At 48.8% G+C, this 21,939-nt stretch overlaps 1 protein-coding gene across 2 annotated transcripts in view; it reads left to right on the top strand.

Moving 5' to 3' along the window:
* The window catches only part of TFR2 (transferrin receptor 2), a 40,035-nt gene extending 28,490 nt beyond the window's left edge, over positions 1 to 11,545 (top strand). For both annotated transcript variants that reach the window (XM_075261185.1, XM_075261184.1), the window contains 6 exons: positions 396 to 463; positions 6,187 to 6,263; positions 6,684 to 6,768; positions 6,851 to 7,078; positions 7,334 to 7,474; positions 10,802 to 11,545. In XM_075261185.1, coding sequence (XP_075117286.1) covers positions 396 to 463; positions 6,187 to 6,263; positions 6,684 to 6,768; positions 6,851 to 7,078; positions 7,334 to 7,474; positions 10,802 to 11,035 — 833 coding nt within the window. In that variant the 3' untranslated portion in view covers positions 11,036 to 11,545. The remainder of the gene's footprint in view (positions 1 to 395; positions 464 to 6,186; positions 6,264 to 6,683; positions 6,769 to 6,850; positions 7,079 to 7,333; positions 7,475 to 10,801) is intronic.
* Positions 11,546 to 21,939: the final 10,394 nt, after the last annotated feature.

The following is a 21,939-nucleotide window of genomic DNA, read 5'->3' as shown; positions in this document are numbered from 1 at the left end:
CCCTCCATAACCCTTCCTGGCAGCCCCTCCATAACCCTTCCTGGCAGCCCCTCCATAACCCTTCCTGGCAGTCCCTTCATAACCCTCCCTGGCAGCCCCTCCATAACCCTTCCTGGCAGCCCCTTCATAACCCTTCCTGGCAGCCCCTCCATAACCAATCCTGGCAGCCCCTCCATAACCCTTCCTGGCAGTCCCTTCATAACCAATCCTGGCAGCCCCTCCATAACCCTTCCTGGCAGTCCCTTCATAACCCTCCCTGGCAGCCCCTCCATAACCCTTCCTGGCAGTCCCTTCATAACCCTTCCTGGCAGCCCCTCCATAACCAATCCTGGCAGCCCCTCCATAACCCTTCCTGGCAGCCCCTCCCTCACACCTTTATCTTGTGATTTTTTTAGGTGATGAAAACTTTCTGGCAAAAACCAGTCCGCTGTTCAGTAACCTGATAGAAACCATCATAAAGCAGGTAGGTGAGAGCGCTGTATACTGTACCTGAGAGGGGGCTGTATACTACCCCAGACGCTCCCCATCTAACCCACTGTCTCTGCTCTCTGTATACCTCTCCTCTCCTCTGTATACCTCTCCTCTCCTCTGTACATGTCTCTGTATACCTCTCCTCTGTATGTCTCTGTATACATCTCCTCTCCTCTGTATACCTCTCCTCTCCTCTGTATGTCTTTGTATACCTCTCCTCTCCTCTGTATGTCTCTGTATACCTCTCCTCTCCTCTGTATGTCTCTGTATACCTCTCCTCTCCTCTGTATGTCTCTGTATACCTCTCCTCTCCTCTGTACATGTCTTTGTATACCTCTCCTCTCCTCTGTATGTCTCTGTATACCTCTCCTCTCCTCTGTATGTCTCTGTATACCTCTCCTCTCCTCTGTATGTCTCTGTATACCTCTCCTCTCCTCTGTATGTCTCTGTATACCTCTCCTCTCCTCTGTATGTCTCTGTATACCTCTCCTCTCCTCTGTATGTCTCTGTATACCTCTCCTCTCCTCTGTATGTCTCTGTATACCTCTCCTCTCCTCTGTATGTCTCTGTATACCTCTCCTCTCCTCTGTATGTCTCTGTATACCTCTCCTCTCCTCTGTATGTCTCTGTATACCTCTCCTCTCCTCTGTATGTCTCTGTATACCTCTCCTCTCCTCTGTATGTCTCTGTATACCTCTCCTCTCCTCTGTACATGTCTCTGTATACCTCTCCTCTGTATGTCTCTGTATACCTCTCCTCTGTATGTCTCTGTATACCTCTCCTCTCCTCTGTATGTCTCTGTATACCTCTCCTCTCCTCTCCTCTGTATGTCTCTGTATACCTCTCCTCTCCTCTGTATGTCTCTGTATACCTCTCCTCTCCTCTGTATGTCTCTGTATACCTCTCCTCTCCTCTGTATGTCTCTGTATACCTCTCCTCTCCTCTGTACATGTCTCTGTATACCTCTCCTCTGTATGTCTCTGTATACCTCTCCTCTCCTCTGTACATCTCTCCTCTCCTCTGTACATGTCTCTGTATACCTCTCCTCTGTATACCTCTCCTCTCCTCTGTATGTCTCTGTATACCTCTCCTCTGCATACCTCTCCTCTCCTCTGTATGTCTCTGTATACCTCTCCTCTGTATGTCTCTGTATACCTCTCCTCTCCTCTGTACATGTCTTTGTATACCTCTCCTCTCCTCTGTATGTCTCTGTATACCTCTCCTCTCCTCTGTACATGTCTCTGTATACCTCTCCTCTCCTCTGTATACATCTCCTCTCCTCTGTATGTCTCTGTATACCTCTCCTCTCCTCTGTATGTCTCTGTATACCTCTCCTCTCCTCTGTACATGTCTTTGTATACCTCTCCTCTCCTCTGTATGTCTCTGTATACCTCTCCTCTGTATGTCTCTGTATACCTCTCCTCTCCTCTGTATGTCTCTGTATACATCTCCTCTCCTCTGTACATGTCTCTGTATACCTCTCCTCTCCTCTGTATGTCTCTGTATACCTCTCCTCTCCTCTGTATGTCTCTGTATACCTTTCCTCTCTGTGTGTCTCTGTATACCTCTCCTCTGTACATGTCTCTGTATACATCTCCTCTCCTCTGTATGTCTCTGTATACCTCTCCTCTCCTCTGTATGTCTCTGTATACCTCTCCTCTCCTCTGTATGTCTCTGTATACCTCTCCTCTCCTCTGTATGTCTCTGTATACCTCTCCTCTCCTCTGTATGTCTCTGTATACCTCTCCTCTCCTCTGTATGTCTCTGTATACCTCTCCTCTCCTCTGTATGTCTCTGTATACCTCTCCTCTCCTCTGTATGTCTCTGTATACCTCTCCTCTCCTCTGTATGTCTCTGTATACCTCTCCTCTCCTCTGTACATGTCTCTGTATACCTCTCCTCTGTATGTCTCTGTATACCTCTCCTCCCCTCTGTATGTCTCTGTATACCTCTCCTCTCCTCTGTATGTCTCTGTATACCTCTCCTCTGTATGTCTCTGTATACCTCTCCTCTCCTCTGTACATGTCTCTGTATACCTCTCCTCTCCTCTGTATGTCTCTGTATACCTCTCCTCTCCTCTGTATGTCTCTGTATACCTCTCCTCTCCTCTGTATGTCTCTGTATACCTCTCCTCTCCTCTGTACATGTCTCTGTATACCTCTCCTCTGTATGTCTCTGTATACCTCTCCTCCCTCTGTATGTCTCTGTATACCTCTCCTCTCCTCTGTATGTCTCTGTATACCTCCCCTCTGTATGTCTCTGTATACCTCTCCTCTCCTCTGTATGTCTCTGTATACCTCTCCTCTGTATGTCTCTGTATACCTCTCCTCTCCTCTGTACATGTCTCTGTATACCTCTCCTCTCCTCTGTATGTCTCTGTATACCTCTCCTCTCCTCTGTATGTCTCTGTATACCTCTCCTCTCCTCTGTATGTCTCTGTATACCTCTCCTCTCCTCTGTATACCTCTCCTCTCCTCTGTACATGTCTCTGTATACCTCTCCTCTGTACATGTCTCTGTATACCTCTCCTCTCTGTATGTCTCTGTATACCTCTCCTCTCCTCTGTATGTCTCTGTATACCTCTCCTCTCCTCTGTATACCTCTCCTCTCCTCTGTACATGTCTCTGTATACCTCTCCTCTGTACATGTCTCTGTATACCTCTCCTCTGTACATGTCTCTGTATACCTCTCCTCTCCTTTGTACATATCTCTGTATACCTCTCCTCTCCTCTGTATGTCTCTGTATACCTCTCCTCTCCTCTGTATGTCTCTGTATACCTCTCCTCTCCTCTGTATGTCTCTGTATACCTCTCCTCTCTGTATGTCTCTGTATACCTCTCCTCTCCTCTGTACATGTCTCTGTATACCTCTCCTCTCCTCTGTATGTCTCTGTATACCTCTCCTCTCCTCTGTATGTCTCTGTATACCTTTCCTCTCTGTACGTCTCTGTATACCTCTCCTCTCCTCTGTATGCCTCTGTATACCTTTCCTCTCTGTATGTCTCTGTATACCTCTCCTCTGTACATGTCTCTGTATACATCTCCTCTCCTCTGTATGTCTCTGTATACCTCTCCTCTCCTCTGTATGTCTCTGTATACCTCTCCTCTCCTCTGTATGTCTCTGTATACCTCTCCTCTCCTCTCTATGTCTCTGTATACCTCTCCTCTCCTCTGTACATGTCTCTGTATACCTCTCCTCTGTATGTCTCTGTATACCTCTCCTCTCCTCTGTATGTCTCTGTATACCTCTCCTCTCCTCTGTATGTCTCTGTATACCTCTCCTCTGTACTTGTCTCTGTATACATATCCTCTCCTCTGTATGTCTCTGTATACCTCTCCTCTCCTCTGTATGTCTCTGTATACCTCTCCTCTCCTCTGTACATGTCTCTGTATACCTCTCCTCTCCTCTGTATGTCTCTGTATACCTCTCCTCTCCTCTGTACATGTCTCTGTATACCTCTCCTCTCCTTTGTACATGTCTCTGTATACCTCTCCTCTCCTCTGTATGTCTCTGTATACCTCTCCTCTCCTCTGTATGTCTCTGTATACCTCTCCTCTCTGTATGTCTCTGTATACCTCTCCTCTCCTCTGTACATGTCTCTGTATACCTCTCCTCTCCTCTGTATGTCTCTGTATACCTCTCCTCTCCTCTGTATGTCTCTGTATACCTCTCCTCTCCTCTGTATGTCTCTGTATACCTCTCCTCTCTGTATGTCTCTGTATACCTCTCCTCTCCTCTGTATGTCTCTGTATACCTCTCCTCTCCTCTGTACATGTCTCTGTATACCTCTCCTCTCCTCTGTACATGTCTTTGTATACCTCTCCTCTCCTCTGTATGTCTCTGTATACCTCTCCTCTCCTCTGTATGTCTCTGTATACCTCTCCTCTCCTCTGTACATGTCTCGTATACCTCTCCTCTCCTCTGTACATGTCTCTGTATACCTCTCCTCTCCTCTGTATGTCTCTGTATACCTCTCCTCTCCTCTGTATGTCTCTGTATACCTCTCCTCTCCTCTGTACATGTCTCTGTACACCTCTCCTCTCCTCTGTATGTCTCTGTATACCTCTCCTCTGTATGTCTCTGTATACCTCTCCTCTCCTCTGTATGTCTCTGTATACCTCTCCTCTGTATACCTCTCCTTTGTACATGTCTCTGTATACCTCTCCTCTCCTCTGTATGTCTCTGTATACCTCTCCTCTCCTCTGTATGTCTCTGTATACCTCTCCTCTCCTCTGTATGTCTCTGTATACCTCTCCTCTCCTCTGTATGTCTCTGTATACCTCTCCTCTGTATGTCTCTGTATACCTCTCCTCTCCTCTGTATGTCTCTGTATACCTCTCCTCTCCTCTGTACATGTCTTTGTATACCTCTCCTCTCCTCTGTATGTCTCTGTATACCTCTCCTCTCCTCTGTATGTCTCTGTATACCTCTCCTCTCCTCTGTATGTCTCTGTATACCTCTCCTCTGTATACCTCTCCTTTGTACATGTCTCTGTATACCTCTCCTCTCCTCTGTATGTCTCTGTATACCTCTCCTCTCCTCTGTATGTCTCTGTATACCTCTCCTCTCCTCTGTATGTCTCTGTATACCTCTCCTCTGTATGTCTCTGTATACCTCTCCTCTCCTCTGTATGTCTCTGTATACCTCTCCTCTCCTCTGTATGTCTCTGTATACCTCTCCTCTGTATGTCTCTGTATACCTCTCCTCTGTATGTCTCTGTATACCTCTCCTCTGTATGTCTCTGTATACCTCTCCTCTCCTCTGTATGTCTCTGTATACCTCTCCTCTCCTCTGTACATGTCTTTGTATACCTCTCCTCTCCTCTGTATGTCTCTGTATACCTCTCCTCTCCTCTGTATGTCTCTGTATACCTCTCCTCTCCTCTGTATGTCTCTGTATACCTCTCCTCTCCTCTGTATACCTCTCCTCTCCTCTGTATGTCTCTGTATACCTCTCCTTTGTACATGTCTCTGTATACCTCTCCTCTCCTCTGTATGTCTCTGTATACCTCTCCTCTCCTCTGTATGTCTCTGTATACCTCTCCTCTCCTCTGTATGTCTCTGTATACCTCTCCTCTGTATGTCTCTGTATACCTCTCCTCTCCTCTGTATGTCTCTGTATACCTCTCCTCTCCTCTGTATGTCTCTGTATACCTCTCCTCTCCTCTGTATGTCTCTGTATACCTCTCCTCTGTATGTCTCTGTATACCTCTCCTCTCCTCTGTATGTCTCTGTATACCTCTCCTCTCCTCTGTACATGTCTTTGTATACCTCTCCTCTCCTCTGTATGTCTCTGTATACCTCTCCTCTCCTCTGTATGTCTCTGTATACCTCTCCTCTCCTCTGTATGTCTCTGTATACCTCTCCTCTCCTCTGTATGTCTCTGTATACCTCTCCTCTCCTCTGTATGTCTCTGTATACCTCTCCTCTGTATGTCTCTGTATACCTCTCCTCTCCTCTGTATGTCTCTGTATACCTCTCCTCTCCTCTGTATGTCTCTGTATACCTCTCCTCTCCTCTGTATGTCTCTGTATACCTCTCCTCTCCTCTGTATGTCTCTGTATACCTCTACCTCTCCTCTCCTCTGTATGTCTCTGTATACCTCTCCTCTCCTCTGTATGTCTCTGTATACCTCTCCTCTCCTCTGTATGTCTCTGTATACCTCTCCTCTCCTCTGTATGTCTCTGTATACCTCTCCTCTCCTCTTCTCTTGCAGGTTGATAATCCTCGTCAGAGTAAACAATCGATCTATGATTATATGAGGATGAAATCGAGTAACTGGAAATCAGACGTGTAAGTGACACAATATCCTGACACACGTGATGTGACTTCAGCTCCAGCTCATACATGACCAGTGACCAATGAGAGTCCATTATGGCCACCGTCATGGCGTCTTCTTCGTCATGGGCTTGCTGAGTCTTTACTTTAGGACATTGCGCCCCTCTATGGGGCAGCCCCACTAAGATTCCCATATTACACACATGGCAGGATCCTGACTCCGGCCCAGTCTTAGCCACCAGAGGTCTCATGACTGGCCAGAGCTGGAGACCTCTCTCCACTCTGACCTCCGAGGGTGCGTGTATCATAGGGGGGGTTGGTGACCCTAAGTCCTGGCTGTTCTACTTCATCTGATGATAAGACGTACAATGTTCAGCTTTTTGGGGTGACTTGAGAAGTTCTCCGACCTGATGACCTCCTCATTGTTCTCGGCAGCATCGTTCCTCTGCAGAAGGACAGCAGCGCCTTTGCTTTTACCGCGTTTGCCGGGGTTCCTGCTCTGGAGTTCTCCTTTATAGAGGTAACGTCTCCACCCTGTCCTGTATCTACTGTCCCTGGACTGTCCTCACACCCACCACATTATTAATGGTCGTGTCCTCCAGGCCTCACAGTCCTATAAGTTCCTGGACACGAAGCAGGACACGTACGACAAGCTGAACCAGATTGTGAATGGCCGCCTTCCATCCATTGCTCTGTCGGTGGCACAAGTGGCCGGGCTCACCCTCATCAAGCTTTCCAATGAGCACATCCTTCCGCTGGACTACACGGCCTACAACGATGTTCTGCTGAAGCACCTGGTGACTCTACAGACTCATTATACCAAGCTGAAGGTAAGAGTCCTGGAGGGCGGTGGGACAGGGCACACGTCCTCAATCCTTAGGGGGTCACAAAGGGTATTGAGCCCCCCACAACATGATACCCGTCTGACCATCCAGAAGTGTCTATGAGGAGGTCGGCAGTAACGTACCACACATGTCCCTCCTCGCTCTGGACGCCATGATGAGAACTCTGTATAGTAAGATTTCTGCAGATTTTAGGGGCTGGGGCATCATTCACACCCTGCAATAGATTGTTCTGTCTTGCAGTCGCGGGGTCTCTCTCTTGATTGGCTTTTTTCTGCGCGGGGCGATTACACTCGAGCTACGCAAAGACTGAAGAAAGCCATCGCCGAGTCCGACATCCACAATGAAAAGATCATCCAGTTCTTCAATGTCCGCATTATGAGGGTGAGTGATGTCTGTGGGGTCACCAGGAGGGTGAGTGATGTCTGAGGGGGCACCAGGAGGGTGAGTGATGTCTGTGGGGGCACCAGGAGGGTGAGTGATGTCTGTGGGGGCACCAGGAGGGTGAGTGATGTCTGTGGGGTCACCAGGAGGGTGAGTGATGTCTGTGGGGGCACCAGGAGGGTGAGTGATGTCTGTGGGGGCACCACGAGGGTGAGTGATGTCTGTGGGGGCACCAGGAGGGTGAGTGATGTCTGTGGGGGCACCAGGAGGGTGAGTGATGTCTGTGGGGGCACCAGGAGGGTGAGTGATGTCTGTGGGGGTCCCCATGAGGGTGAATGATGTCTGTGGGGGCACCACGAGGGTGAGTGATGTCTGCAGGGGCACCATGAGGGTGAGTGATGTCTGCGGGGGCACCATGAGGGTGAGTGATGTCTGCGGGGGCACCATGAGGGTGAGTGATGTCTGCGGGGGCACCATGAGGGTGAGTGATGTCTGTGGGGGCACCATGAGAGTGAGTGATGTCTGTGGGGTCACCACGAGGGTGAGTGATGTCTGTTGGGGCACCACGAGGGTGAGTGATGTCTGTGGGAGTCCCCATGAGGGTGAGTGATGTCTGTGGGAGTCCCCATGAGGGTGAGTGATGTCTGTGGGGGCACCACGAGGGTGAGTGATGTCTGCGGGGGCACCACGAGGGTGAGCGATGTCTGTGGGGGCACCACAAGGGTGAGTGATGTCTGTGGGGGCACCACGAGAGTGAGTGATGTCTGTGGGGGCACCACTAGGGTGAGCGATGTCTGTGGGGGCACCACGAGGGTGAGCGATGTCTGTGGGGGCACCACGAGGGTGAGCGATGTCTGTGGGGGCACCACGATGGTGAGCGATGTCTGTGGGGGCACCACGAGGGTAAGTGATGTCTATGGGGGCACCACGAGGATGAGTGATGTCTGTGGCGGCACTACGAGGGTAAGTGATGTCTGTGGCGGCACCACGAGGGTGAGTGATGTCTGTGGGGGCACCAGGAGGGTGAGTGATGTCTGTGGGGGCACCACGAGGGTGAGTGATGTCTGTAGGGTCACCACGAGGATGAGTGATGTCTATGGGGGCACCACGAGGATAAGTGATGTCTGTGGCGGCACCACGAGGGTAAGTGATGTCTGTGGCGGCACCACGAGGGTGAGTGATGTCTGTGGGGGCACCAGGAGGGTGAGTGATGTCTGTGGGGGCACCACGAGGATAAGTGATGTCTGTGTCGGCACCACGAGGGTAAGTGATGTCTGTGGCGGCACCACGAGGGTGAGTGATGTCTGTGGGGGCACCAGGAGGGTGAGTGATGTCTGTGGGGACACCAGGAGGGTGAGTGATGTCTGTGGGGTCACCAGGAGGGTGAGTGATGTCTGTGGGGGCACCAGGAGGGTGAGTGATGTCTGTGGGGTCACCACGAGGGTGAGCGATGTCTGTGGGGTCACCACGAGGGTGAGCGATGTCTGTGGGGGCACCACTAGGGTGAGTGATGTCTGTGGCGGCACCACGAGGGTGAGTGATGTCTGTGGGGGCACCACTAGGGTGAGCGATGTCTGTGGGGGCACCACGAGGGTGAGTGATGTCTGTGGGGTCAACACGAGGATGAGTGATGTCTATGGGGGCACCACGAGGATAAGTGATGTCTGTGGCGGCACCACGAGGGTAAGTGATGTCTGTGGCGGCACCACGAGGGTGAGTGATGTCTGTGGGGGCACCAGGAGGGTGAGTGATGTCTGTGGGGGCACCACGAGGATAAGTGATGTCTGTGGCGGCACCACGAGGGTGAGTGATGTCTGTGGGGGCACCAGGAGGGTGAGTGATGTCTGTGGGGTCACCACGAGGGTGAGTGATGTCTGTGGGGTCACCACGAGGGTGAGCGATGTCTGTGGCGGCACCACGAGGGTGAGTGATGTCTGTGGGGTCACCACGAGGGTGAGTGATGTCTGTGGGGTCACCACGAGGGTGAGTGATGTCTGTGGGGTCACCACGAGGGTGAGCGATGTCTGTGGGGTCACCACGAGGGTGAGTGATGTCTGTGGGGTCACCACGAGGGTGAGCGATGTCTGTGGCGGCACCACGAGGGTGAGTGATGTCTGTGGGGTCACCACGAGGGTGAGTGATGTCTGTGGGGTCACCACGAGGGTGAGTGATGTCTGTGGGGTCACCACGAGGGTGAGTGATGTCTGTGGCGGCACTATGAGGGTAAGTGATGTCTGTGGCGGCACCACGAGGGTGAGTGATGTCTGTGGGGGCACCAGGAGGGTGAGTGATGTCTGTGGGGGCACCACGAGGGTGAGTGATGTCTGTAGGGTCACCACGAGGATGAGTGATGTCTATGGGGGCACCACGAGGATAAGTGATGTCTGTGGCGGCACCACGAGGGTAAGTGATGTCTGTGGCGGCACCACGAGGGTGAGTGATGTCTGTGGGGGCACCAGGAGGGTGAGTGATGTCTGTGGGGGCACCACGAGGATAAGTGATGTCTGTGTCGGCACCACGAGGGTAAGTGATGTCTGTGGCGGCACCACGAGGGTGAGTGATGTCTGTGGGGGCACCAGGAGGGTGAGTGATGTCTGTGGGGGCACCAGGAGGGTGAGTGATGTCTGTGGGGTCACCACGAGGGTGAGTGATGTCTGTGGGGTCACCACGAGGGTGAGCGATGTCTGTGGGGGCACCACTAGGGTGAGTGATGTCTGTGGCGGCACCACGAGGGTGAGTGATGTCTGTGGGGGCACCACTAGGGTGAGCGATGTCTGTGGGGGCACCACGAGGGTGAGTGATGTCTGTGGGGTCACCACGAGGATGAGTGATGTCTATGGGGGCACCACGAGGATAAGTGATGTCTGTAGCGGCACCACGAGGGTAAGTGATGTCTGTGGCGGCACCACGAGGGTGAGTGATGTCTGTGGGGGCACCAGGAGGGTGAGTGATGTCTGTGGGGGCACCAGGAGGGTGAGTGATGTCTGTGGGGTCACCACGAGGGTGAGTGATGTCTGTGGGGTCACCACGAGGGTGAGCGATGTCTGTGGCGACACCACGAGGGTGAGTGATGTCTGTGGGGTCACCACGAGGGTGAGTGATGTCTGTGGGGTCACCACGAGGGTGAGTGATGTCTGTGGGGTCACCACGAGGGTGAGCGATGTCTGTGGCGGCACCAGGAGGGTGAGTGATGACTGTGGGGGCACCACTAGGGTGAGCGATGTCTGTGGCGGCACCACTAGGGTGAGCGATGTCTGTGGGGGTCCTGTCTACTTGGGTGAGATTTGCTGATCTTCTCGTGACTTTCTTTCCCTTCTCATCTTGTAGGTAGAGTTCTACTTCTTGTCCCAGTACGTATCTGCCATCAGTTCTCCGTACCGTCACATCCTCCTGGGCCGAGGCGAGCATACTCTGGAAACTTTGCTGGAACATCTCAGTCGGGACCAGAATGACATTGATGACAGTGAGCTGCGGAAGCAAATTGCCCTTTTCACATGGACCCTGGTGGGGGCGGCCAATGCTCTGAGCGGGGAAGTGTGGGAGGTCCAGCGAAGCTTCTAGACGTGTGGGTGTGAGGAGGAGTCTTCAGCCTTGTGTATCTCTGACAGGGCTCACTACCAATGGTCTCGCTCGCTATAGCAGGTGCCAGGAATGGTGAAGTAATAGCTATCAGCGACAGGGCTCGCTATAAGTTACTGTTACCGGGGCCAATATCTCCTCCATGTTCCTATTGCCTAGACCTTGAGCGCCGTCTTCGGAGAGCTCTGGCAATGACCTAAGTGACAGATGTCTCCGAGCAGCGTCTTGAGGGTCTGGGTTTCTTATGTAGCTCCTCAGCCATCATGGCAGGAGACAGTGAAGGTCCAGTTTTATGGCCGCCCTCCACGGTAGTTTTCGGACATGTCTATAGGGTATGAGGATTCCCCTTAGAGGTAAACTTGCCGCTAATGCAGATTTGCTTTGGTTTTGCTTTCCATATGAAGCTGATCCCGATATTGTCCCGGTCGGCCATGATCACGGTTTGTCACTGACAGTGCTCAGTACGTTGTTGTGTGGCTGATGTACGTTCCCGCCTGGTTACTTCTTCTTCCATTAAAGGTTGAGCGCTTTGGTAACAACTTGAGATTATTTTTTCTATGCGATCCCATAAGATGTGCGTGACAGGTGACAGGTGGCCATGACACGATGGGTGGGATGGACATGGCGGCAGCAATGCATGGAGTCATGGTGTCCACATAGCCTCAGTGTCATGGGAACTAGTCTGGTGCTCTGTAGCCTCCCCTACATGGTCCACCTGTGGCAAGGTCTTCTTCAGCAGACCACTAGCTTACTGTAGGTACCCTCAACATGACCCAATATGGCCAATTACCCCCTCACCACCTACAACACAACTACAACACAACTACACCGGTATATAACACAGCTACTCCGGTATATAACACAGCTACACCGGTATATAACACAACTACACCGGTATATAACACAGCTACACCGGTATATAACACAACTACACCGGTATATAACACAACTACACCTGTATATAACACAACTACACCGGTATATAACACAGCTACACCGGTATATAACACAACTACACCGGTATATAACACAACTACACCGGTATATAACACAACTACACCGGTATATAACACAACTACACCTGTATATAACACAACTACACCGGTATATAACACAGCTAACACCGGTATATAACTCAACTACACCGGTATATAACACAACTACACCGGTATATAACACAACTACACCTGTATATAACACAACTACACCGGTATACTAACACAACTACACCGGTACTATAACACAACTACACCGGTATATAACACAACTACACCGGTATATAACACAACTACACCGGTATATAACACAACTAACACCGGTATATAACACAGCTACACCGGTATATAACACAACTACACCGGTATATAACACAACTACACACCGGTATATAACACAACTACACTGTATATAACACAGCTACTCCGGTATATAACACAACTACACCTGTATATAACACAACTACACCGGTATATAACACAGCTACTCCGGTATATAACACAACTACACCGGTATATAACACAGCTACACCGGTATATAACACAACTACATCCTGTATATAACACAACTACACCGGTATATAACACAGCTACTCCGGTATATAACACAACTACACCGGTATATAACACAACTACACCTGTATATAACACAACTACACCGGTATATTAACACAGCTACACCGGTATATAACACAACTACACCGGTATAATAACACAACTACACCCGGTATATAACACAACTACACGTGTATATAACACAACTACACCGGTATATAACACAACTACAACCGGTATATAACACAACTACACCGTATATAACACAACTACACCGGTATAGATAACACAACTACACCGGTATATATAACACAACTACACCGGTATATAACACAGCTACACCGGTATATAACACAACTACACCGGTATATAACACAGCTACACCGGTATATAACACAACTACACACTGTATATAACACAACTACACCGGTATATAACACAACTACACCTGTATATAACACAACTACAACCGGTATATAACACAGCTACACCGGTATATAAACACAGCTACACCGGTATATAACACAGCTACACCGGTATATAACACAGCTACACCTGTATATAACACAACTACACCGGTACTATAACACAACTACACCGGTACATAACACAACTACACCGGTACATAACACAACTACACCGGTATATAACACAACTACACCGGTATATAACACAGCTACACCGGTATATAACACAGCTACACCGGTATATAACACAGACTACACCCGGTATATAACACAACGTACACGGTATATAACACAGCTACACCGGTATATAACACAGCTACACCTGTATATAACACAACTACAACCGGTATATAACACAGCTACACCGGTATATAACACAGCTACACCCGGGTATATAACACAAGCTACACCGGTATATAACACAGCTACACCGGTATATAACACAGCTACACCGGTATATAACACAACTACACCGGTATATAACACAACTACACCGGTATTATAACACAACTACACCGGTATATAACACAACTACACCGGTATATAACACAACTACACCGGTATATAACACAACGTACACCGGTATATAACACAACTACACCGGTATATAACACAACTACACCGGTATATAACACAACTACACCGGTATATAACACAGACTACACCGGTAGTATAACACAACGTACAACCGGTATATAACACAGCTACACCGGTATATAACACAACTACACCGGTATATAACACAACTACACCGGTATATAACACAGACTACACCGGTATATAACACAACTACCACCGGTATATAACACAACCCTACTACACCGGTATATAACACAACTACAACCGTATATAACACAACTACACCGGTATATAACACAACTACACCGGTATAATAACACAGCTACACCCGGTATATAACACAACTACACCCTGTATATAACACAACTACACCGGTATTAACACAGCTACACCGAGTATATAACACAAGCTACACCGTATATAACACAACTACACCGGTATATAACACAGACTACACCGGTATATAACACAAGCTAACACCGGTATATAACACACAGCTACACCGGTATATAACACAACTACACCGGTATATAACACAACTACACCGGTATATAACACAACTACACCTGTATATAACACAAGCTACACCGGTATATAACACAGCTACACCGGTATATAACACAACTACACCGGTATATAACACAACTACACCGGTATATAACACAGCTACACCGGTATATAACACAACTACACCGGTATATAACACAACTACACCGGTATATAACACAACTACACCGTATAACAACTCGGTATATAACACAGCTACACCGGTATATAACACACTACACCGGTATATAACACAGCTACACCGGTATATAACACAACTACACCGGTATATAACTCAACTACCCGGTATATAACACAACGACACCGTATATAACACAACTACACCGGTATATAACACAGCTACACGTATATAACACAGCTACACCTGTATATAACACAGCTACACCGGTATATAACACAAGCTACACCGGTATAATAACACAGCTACACCGGTATATAACACAACTACACCGGTATATAACACAACTACACCGGTATATAACACAGCTACACGGTATATAACACAGCTACACCGGTATATAACACAACTACACCGGTATATAACAGAGCTACACCGGTATATAACACAAGCTACACCGGTATATAACACAAGCTACACCGGTATATAACACAGCTACACCGGTATATAACACAACTACACCGGTATATAACACAGCTACACCGGTATATAACACAGCTACACCGGTATATAACACAGCTAACACCGGTATATAACACACTACACCGGTATATAACACAGCTACCACGGTATATAACACAGCTACACCGGTATATTAACACAGCTACACCGGTATATAACACAACTACACCTGTATATAACACAGCTACACCGGTATATAACACAAGCTACACACCGGTATATAAACACAGCTACACCGGTATATAACACAGCTACACCGGTATATAACACAGCATACACCGGTATATAACAACTACCCGGTATATAACACTACATCGGTATATAACACAACTACACCGGGTATATAACACAACTACAACCGGTATATAACACAACTACACCGGTACTATAACACAGCTACAGCCGGTATATAACACAGCTACACCGGTATATAACACAGCTACACCGGTATATAACACAACTACACCGGTATATAACACAACTACACCGGTATATAACACAACTACACCCGGTATATAACACAGCTACACCGGTATATAACACAGCTACACCGGTAGATAACACAACTACACCGGTATATAACACAACTACACCGGTATATAACACAACTACACCGGTATATAACACAACTACACCGGTATATAACACAGCTACACCGGTATATAACACAACTACACCGGTATATAACACAGCTACACCGGTATATAACACAACTACACCGGTATATAACACAGCTACACCGGTATATAACACAGCTACACCGGTATATAACACAACTACACCGGTATATAACACAGCTACACCGGTATATAACACAACTACACCGGTATATAACACAACTACACCGGTATATAACACAACTACACCTGTATATAACACAGCTACACCGGTATATAACACAACTACACCGGTATATAACACAACTACACCGGTATATAACACAGCTACACCGGTATATAACACAACTACACCGGTATATAACACAACTACACCGGTATATAACACAGCTACACCGGTATATAACACAACTACACCGGTATATAACACAACTACACCGGTATATAACACAACTACACCTGTATATAACACAGCTACACCGGTATATAACACAGCTACACCGGTATATAACACAGCTACACCGGTATATAACACAACTACACCGGTATATAACACAACTACACCGGTATATAACACAACTACACCGGTATATAACACAACTACACCTGTATATAACACAGCTACACCGGTATATAACACAGCTACACCGGTATATAACACAGCTACACCGGTATATAACACAACTACACCGGTATATAACACAACTACACCGGTATATAACACAACTACACCGGTATATAACACAACTACACCTGTATATAACACAGCTACACCGGTATATAACACAGCTACACCGGTATATAACACAGCTACACCGGTATATAACACAACTACACCGGTATATAACACAACTACACCGGTATATAACACTACATCGGTATATAACACAACTACACCGGTATATAACACAACTACACCGGTATATAACACAACTACACCGGTATATAACACAGCTACACCGGTATATAACACAACTACACCGGTATATAACACAACTACACCGGTATATAACACAACTACACCGGTATATAACACAACTACACCGGTATATAACACAGCTACACCGGTATATAACACAGCTACACCGGTATATAACACAACTACACCTGTATATAACACAGCTACACCGGTATATAACACAGCTACACCGGTATATAACACAGCTACACCGGTATATAACACAACTACACCGGTATATAACACAGCTACACCGGTATATAACACAACTACACCGGTATATAACACAGCTACACCGGTATATAACACTACATCGGTATATAACACAACTACACCGGTATATAACACAACTACACCGGTATATAACACAACTACACCAGTATATAACACAACTACACCATTGTCTCCTTCTCCTGCGTGGTCCCTTTATCTTCTGCAGCTCACCAGGCCTTGACAATCTGAGAGATATGGAGAAGATATATAGAGTATATACCACTGCCCATAGTGACAACTATATATACAGCACCGGACTGTGCACACAGAAGTAGTCATTTCCCTTCCCCACTTGGTGGCTCTGGAATCAGGTCATGTGACTGGTCTGGCAGCCATCTTGTCCCTCAGTACGCACCTTGTGCCTCTTTCTTGGCGTCTCTTCAGAGTTTTGCGGCAATGGTCGGTACCAGCACGGCACTTGGCGTTCTTCCGCTTCACGAGTCTCTTACCGGCTGACAACCCAGAAGAGATAGAACAGGAGCCGTGTTATAGAAGTGCCCGGTGTGAACATGACATCTCCTTCCACGCGACATGGCACAGACTGAACAGCGGGCAATAAGAGGGGCAAAATCTAACAGGAAGCCAGAGGTGCCAAAAAGTGTGACCCTGCTGAGGTCCTCCAAAGTGATCCCTACTGGGAGGACCATTGGTGACAACTGTGCACTCGTCTGCGGTAAACTCTGCTATGGCAATAGTGGTAACCCTGGTGGAGGATCAGGTGTATGGGCAGCTATTAGTCAGCGACTACTCCTCTGTCAGCAGATATACCATACCTACCTACAGGGGCAGAAGATTAGACGCTTACCTCCCTTCTGTCTCCTGGAAGAAAACATATAGAAATGGGAATCTGTGGATGAGTCTGCTGAGCGCGGGGCCCTGGCATCCATATTTTCTACTGGCCCCTCTAACCAGACACAATATCACCATCATGACCATACCATGACCATCACGCAATGAAGACCATCATGTAATGAAGACCATCAGAAGCCATCCAGGGCTTTCCCTTTCTGTAGATCACATGCCCTGGGGTTGTCACGGCAGCACCAACAAGCGCCATATTGGGGAACTCTATAGATAAGTAACAAGGATGGAGGAGGCCGGGGATATGTCATAAGGATGGAGGAGGCCGGAGATATGTCATAAGGATGGAGGAGGCCGGAGATATGTCATAAGGATGGAAGAGGCCGGGGATATGTCATAAGGAGGGAGGAGGCCGAGGATATAACATAAAGATGGAGGAGGCCGGGGATATGTCATAAGGATGGAGGAGGCCGGAGATATGTCATAAGGATGGAGGAGGCCGGAGATATGTCATAAGGATGGAGGAGGGGGGGATATGTCATAAGGAGGGAGGAGGCCGAGGATATAACATAAAGATGGAGGAGGCCGGGGATATGTCATAAGGAGGGAGGAGGCCGGGGATATGTCATAAGGATGGAGGAGGCCGGAGATATGTCATAAGGATGGAGGAGGCCGGAGATATGTCATAAGGATGGAGGAGGGGGGGATATGTCATAAGGAGGGAGGAGGCCGAGGATATAACATAAAGATGGAGGAGGCCGGGGATATGTCATAAGGATGGAGGAGGCCGGAGATATGTCATAAGGATGGAGGAGGCCGGAGATATGTCATAAGGATGGAGGAGGCCGGGGATATGTAATAAGGATGGAGGAGGCCGGGGATATGTCATAAGGATGGAGGAGGCCGGAGATATGTCATAAGGATGGAGGAGGCCGGGGATATGTCATAAGGATGGAGGAGGCCGGAGATATGTCATAAGGATGGAGGAGGCCGGGGATATGTCATAAGGATGGAGGAGGCCGAGGATATAACATAAAGATGGAGGAGGCCGGAGATATGTCATAAGGATGGAGGAGGGGGGGATATGTCATAAGGAGGGAGGAGGCCGAGGATATAACATAAAGATGGAGGAGGCCGGGGATATGTCATAAGGATGGAGGAGGCCGGAGATATGTCATAAGGATGGAGGAGGCCGGAGATATGTCATAAGGATGGAGGAGGCCGGGGATATGTAATAAGGATGGAGGAGGCCGGGGATATGTCATAAGGATGGAGGAGGCCGGAGATATGTCATAAGGATGGAGGAGGCCGGGGATATGTCATAAGGATGGAGGAGGCCGGAGATATGTCATAAGGATGGAGGAGGCCGGGGATATGTCATAAGGATGGAGGAGGCCGGGGATATGTCATAAGGATGGAGGAGGGGGGGATATGTCATAAGGAGGGAGGAGGCCGAGGATATAACATAAAGATGGAGGAGGCCGGGGATATGTCATAAGGATGGAGGAGGCCGGAGATATGTCATAAGGATGGAGGAGGCCGGAGATATGTCATAAGGATGGAGGAGGCCGGAGATATGTCATAAGGATGGAGGAGGGGGGGATATGTCATAAGGAGGGAGGAGGCCGAGGATATGTCATAAGGATGGAGGAGGCCGGAGATATGTCATAAGGATGGAGGAGGCCGGGGATATGTCATAAGGATGGAGGAGGCCGGAGATATGTCATAAGGATGGAGGAGGCCGGAGATATGTCATAAGGATGGAGGAGGGGGGGATATGTCATAAGGAGGGAGGAGGCCGAGGATATAACATAAAGATGGAGGAGGCCGGGGATATGTCATAAGGAGGGAGGAGGCCGAGGATATAACATAAAGATGGAGGAGGCCGGGGATATGTCACAAGGATGGAGGAGGCCGGGGATATGTCACAAGGATGGAGGAGGCCGGGGATATGTCATAAGGATGGAGGAGGCCGGGGATATGTCACAAGGATGGAGGAGGCCGGGGATATGTCATAAGGATGGAGGAGGCCGGGGATATATCACAAGGATGGAGGAGGCCGGGGATATGTCATAAGGATGGAGGAGGCCGGGGATATGTCATAAGGATGGAGGAGGCCAGGGATATGTCATAAGGATGGAGGAGGCCGAAGATATGTCACAAGGATGTAGGAGACCCGGGATATGTCATAAGGTATATCTCCGACCTCCTCTATCCTTATGCAATATCCCCAGCCTCCTCAATCCTCATGACTTAACCCCGGCCTCCTCCATCTTTATGACATATCCCAGCAAGGTTCTGATGTGGTGTTAAGAGAACTCAAGGACCACACTGCCATATTGGCTAACTCTGGGACTGTAAGTGGTAAATCCTGATTGGGGGGCCCCTGTTATAGATATAGCAATGAGTCTGCAAAGGAGATCATTGCCCCCACCCTGAGAAGCAAGATGGCGCCCTCTCTCACCGTAATGCCCATGGACAGAGCACTGTGAGCCATCCCAATGCTGAGGTCCAGCTGCCACCGGATCCTGTCAGAAGAGAAGAATTATCACCTTGGTGACAACGATCATCTAACTAGACATACGGTAAGTAATGGCTACAGAGAACTGTATATATATATACTAGCATCTGTCCGCGACTTCGTCTGCGGGTTGGTGTTGGTGTGAGCCGCTTATATTTAGCCAATTGCTGTTGTGGATGATCTGCCTGATCCTGCGTCTCGGCTCTGCTACATCGCTGCATATGCGCAGCATACTCAGTTGTATGTACATCTCTGCATATGGAGCGTGTACTCAGCTGTGCTACAGCGCTGCCTAAGCTCTGCTACATCTGGACATTTGGATTATAGGGGTGCTCTTGTGTCAGTGTCTGAGCAGCTTCTGTGTTACAAAGGGCTGAAGGGATGTTGGTGAAATTTGCCACAGTTCGATCAGCCTGCTCCCGCGTCTCGGCTCTGCTACATCACTGCACATGTGTAGGATACCCAGCTGTATGTACATGTCTGCATATGGAGAGCCTATAGAGGTGTGTTACAGCGCTGCCTAAGCTCTGCTACATCAGGCAATTGTGGTTACAGGGGTTTGGTTATGTGACTGAGCAGCTTCTGTGTTACAAAGGGCTGAAGGGATGTTGCAGAAATGTGCCAGAGTTCTCCCCCCTCCCCCATCACTGGCAGAATAACACATTCCCCGTCGTACTGAATCTCTACACCCATATACTCCTCTTCCCCACACACAGCCGGCGTGTTCTGTAGTCTCCTGATCTTCCAACAGACTCCATTTTCTTCAGCTTTCACACTGAGCAGCTTCATCCTATATAGCTCCGCCCACAAAATAGTGTGTAGCTCCGCCCACTGCCTAGCATGATCCTATCCAAGAATGGCTCAAGGACCTGTCATGATGTCATCACCGGTCCTTTAGTGTAGAGTGAACCTACATTTCTTCACCGCGGTCGTGTAGTGACGTCATATATACCGGGATACAAAGTAGCCGATGGTCTAATCAGAGTCCTGTCTGTGTGTGCGGCAGATTACACGCAAATCCGTACACACGTGTCTGCGAGACCGAGGAACAAACACGCAAATCCGTACACACGTGTCTGCGAGACCGAGGAACAAACACGCAAATCCGTACACACGTGTCTGCGAGACCGAGGAACAAACACGCAAATCCGTACACACGTGTCTGCGAGACCGAGGAACAAACACGCAAATCCGTACACACGTGTCTGCGAGACCGAGGAACAAACACGCAAATCCGTACACACGTGTCTGCGAGACCGAGGAACAAACACGCAAATCCGTACACACGTGTCTGCGAGACCGAGGAACAAACACGCAAATCCGTACACACGTGTCTGCGAGACCGAGGAACAAACACGCAAATCCGTACACACGTGTCTGCGAGACCGAGGAACAAACACGCAAATCTGTACACACGTGTCTGCGAGACCGAGGAACAAACACGCAAATCCGTACACACGTGTCTGCGAGACCGAGGAACAAACACGCAAACTATCACATGTATAATAATAGGGAAGGACAGGAAGACCATAGCAACCAGTCACAGCCCATAGCAACCAGTCACAGCTCATAGCAACCAATCACAGCCCATAGCAACCAGTCACAGCCCATAGCAACCAGTCACAGCTCATAGCAACCAATAACAGCCCATAGCAACCAATCACAGCTCATAGCAACCAATCACAGCTCATAGCAACCAATCACAGCTCATAGCAACCAATCACAGCTCATAGCAACCAATCACAGCCCATAGCAACCAATAACAGCCCATAGCAACCAATCACAGCTCATAGCAACCAATCACAGCCCATAGCAACCAATAACAGCCCATAGTAACCAATCACAGCTCATAGCAACCAATCACAGCTCATAGCAACCAATAACAGCCCATAGCAACCAATCACACCCCATAG

The sequence above is a fragment of the Leptodactylus fuscus genome (genome assembly GCF_031893055.1).
Source record: "Leptodactylus fuscus isolate aLepFus1 chromosome 5 unlocalized genomic scaffold, aLepFus1.hap2 SUPER_5_unloc_1, whole genome shotgun sequence".
In the NCBI taxonomy this organism is placed as follows: domain Eukaryota; kingdom Metazoa; phylum Chordata; class Amphibia; order Anura; family Leptodactylidae; genus Leptodactylus; species Leptodactylus fuscus.
The sequence above is the reverse complement of the archived record's forward strand: the minus strand, read 5'-3'. Positions and strand labels throughout refer to the sequence as shown.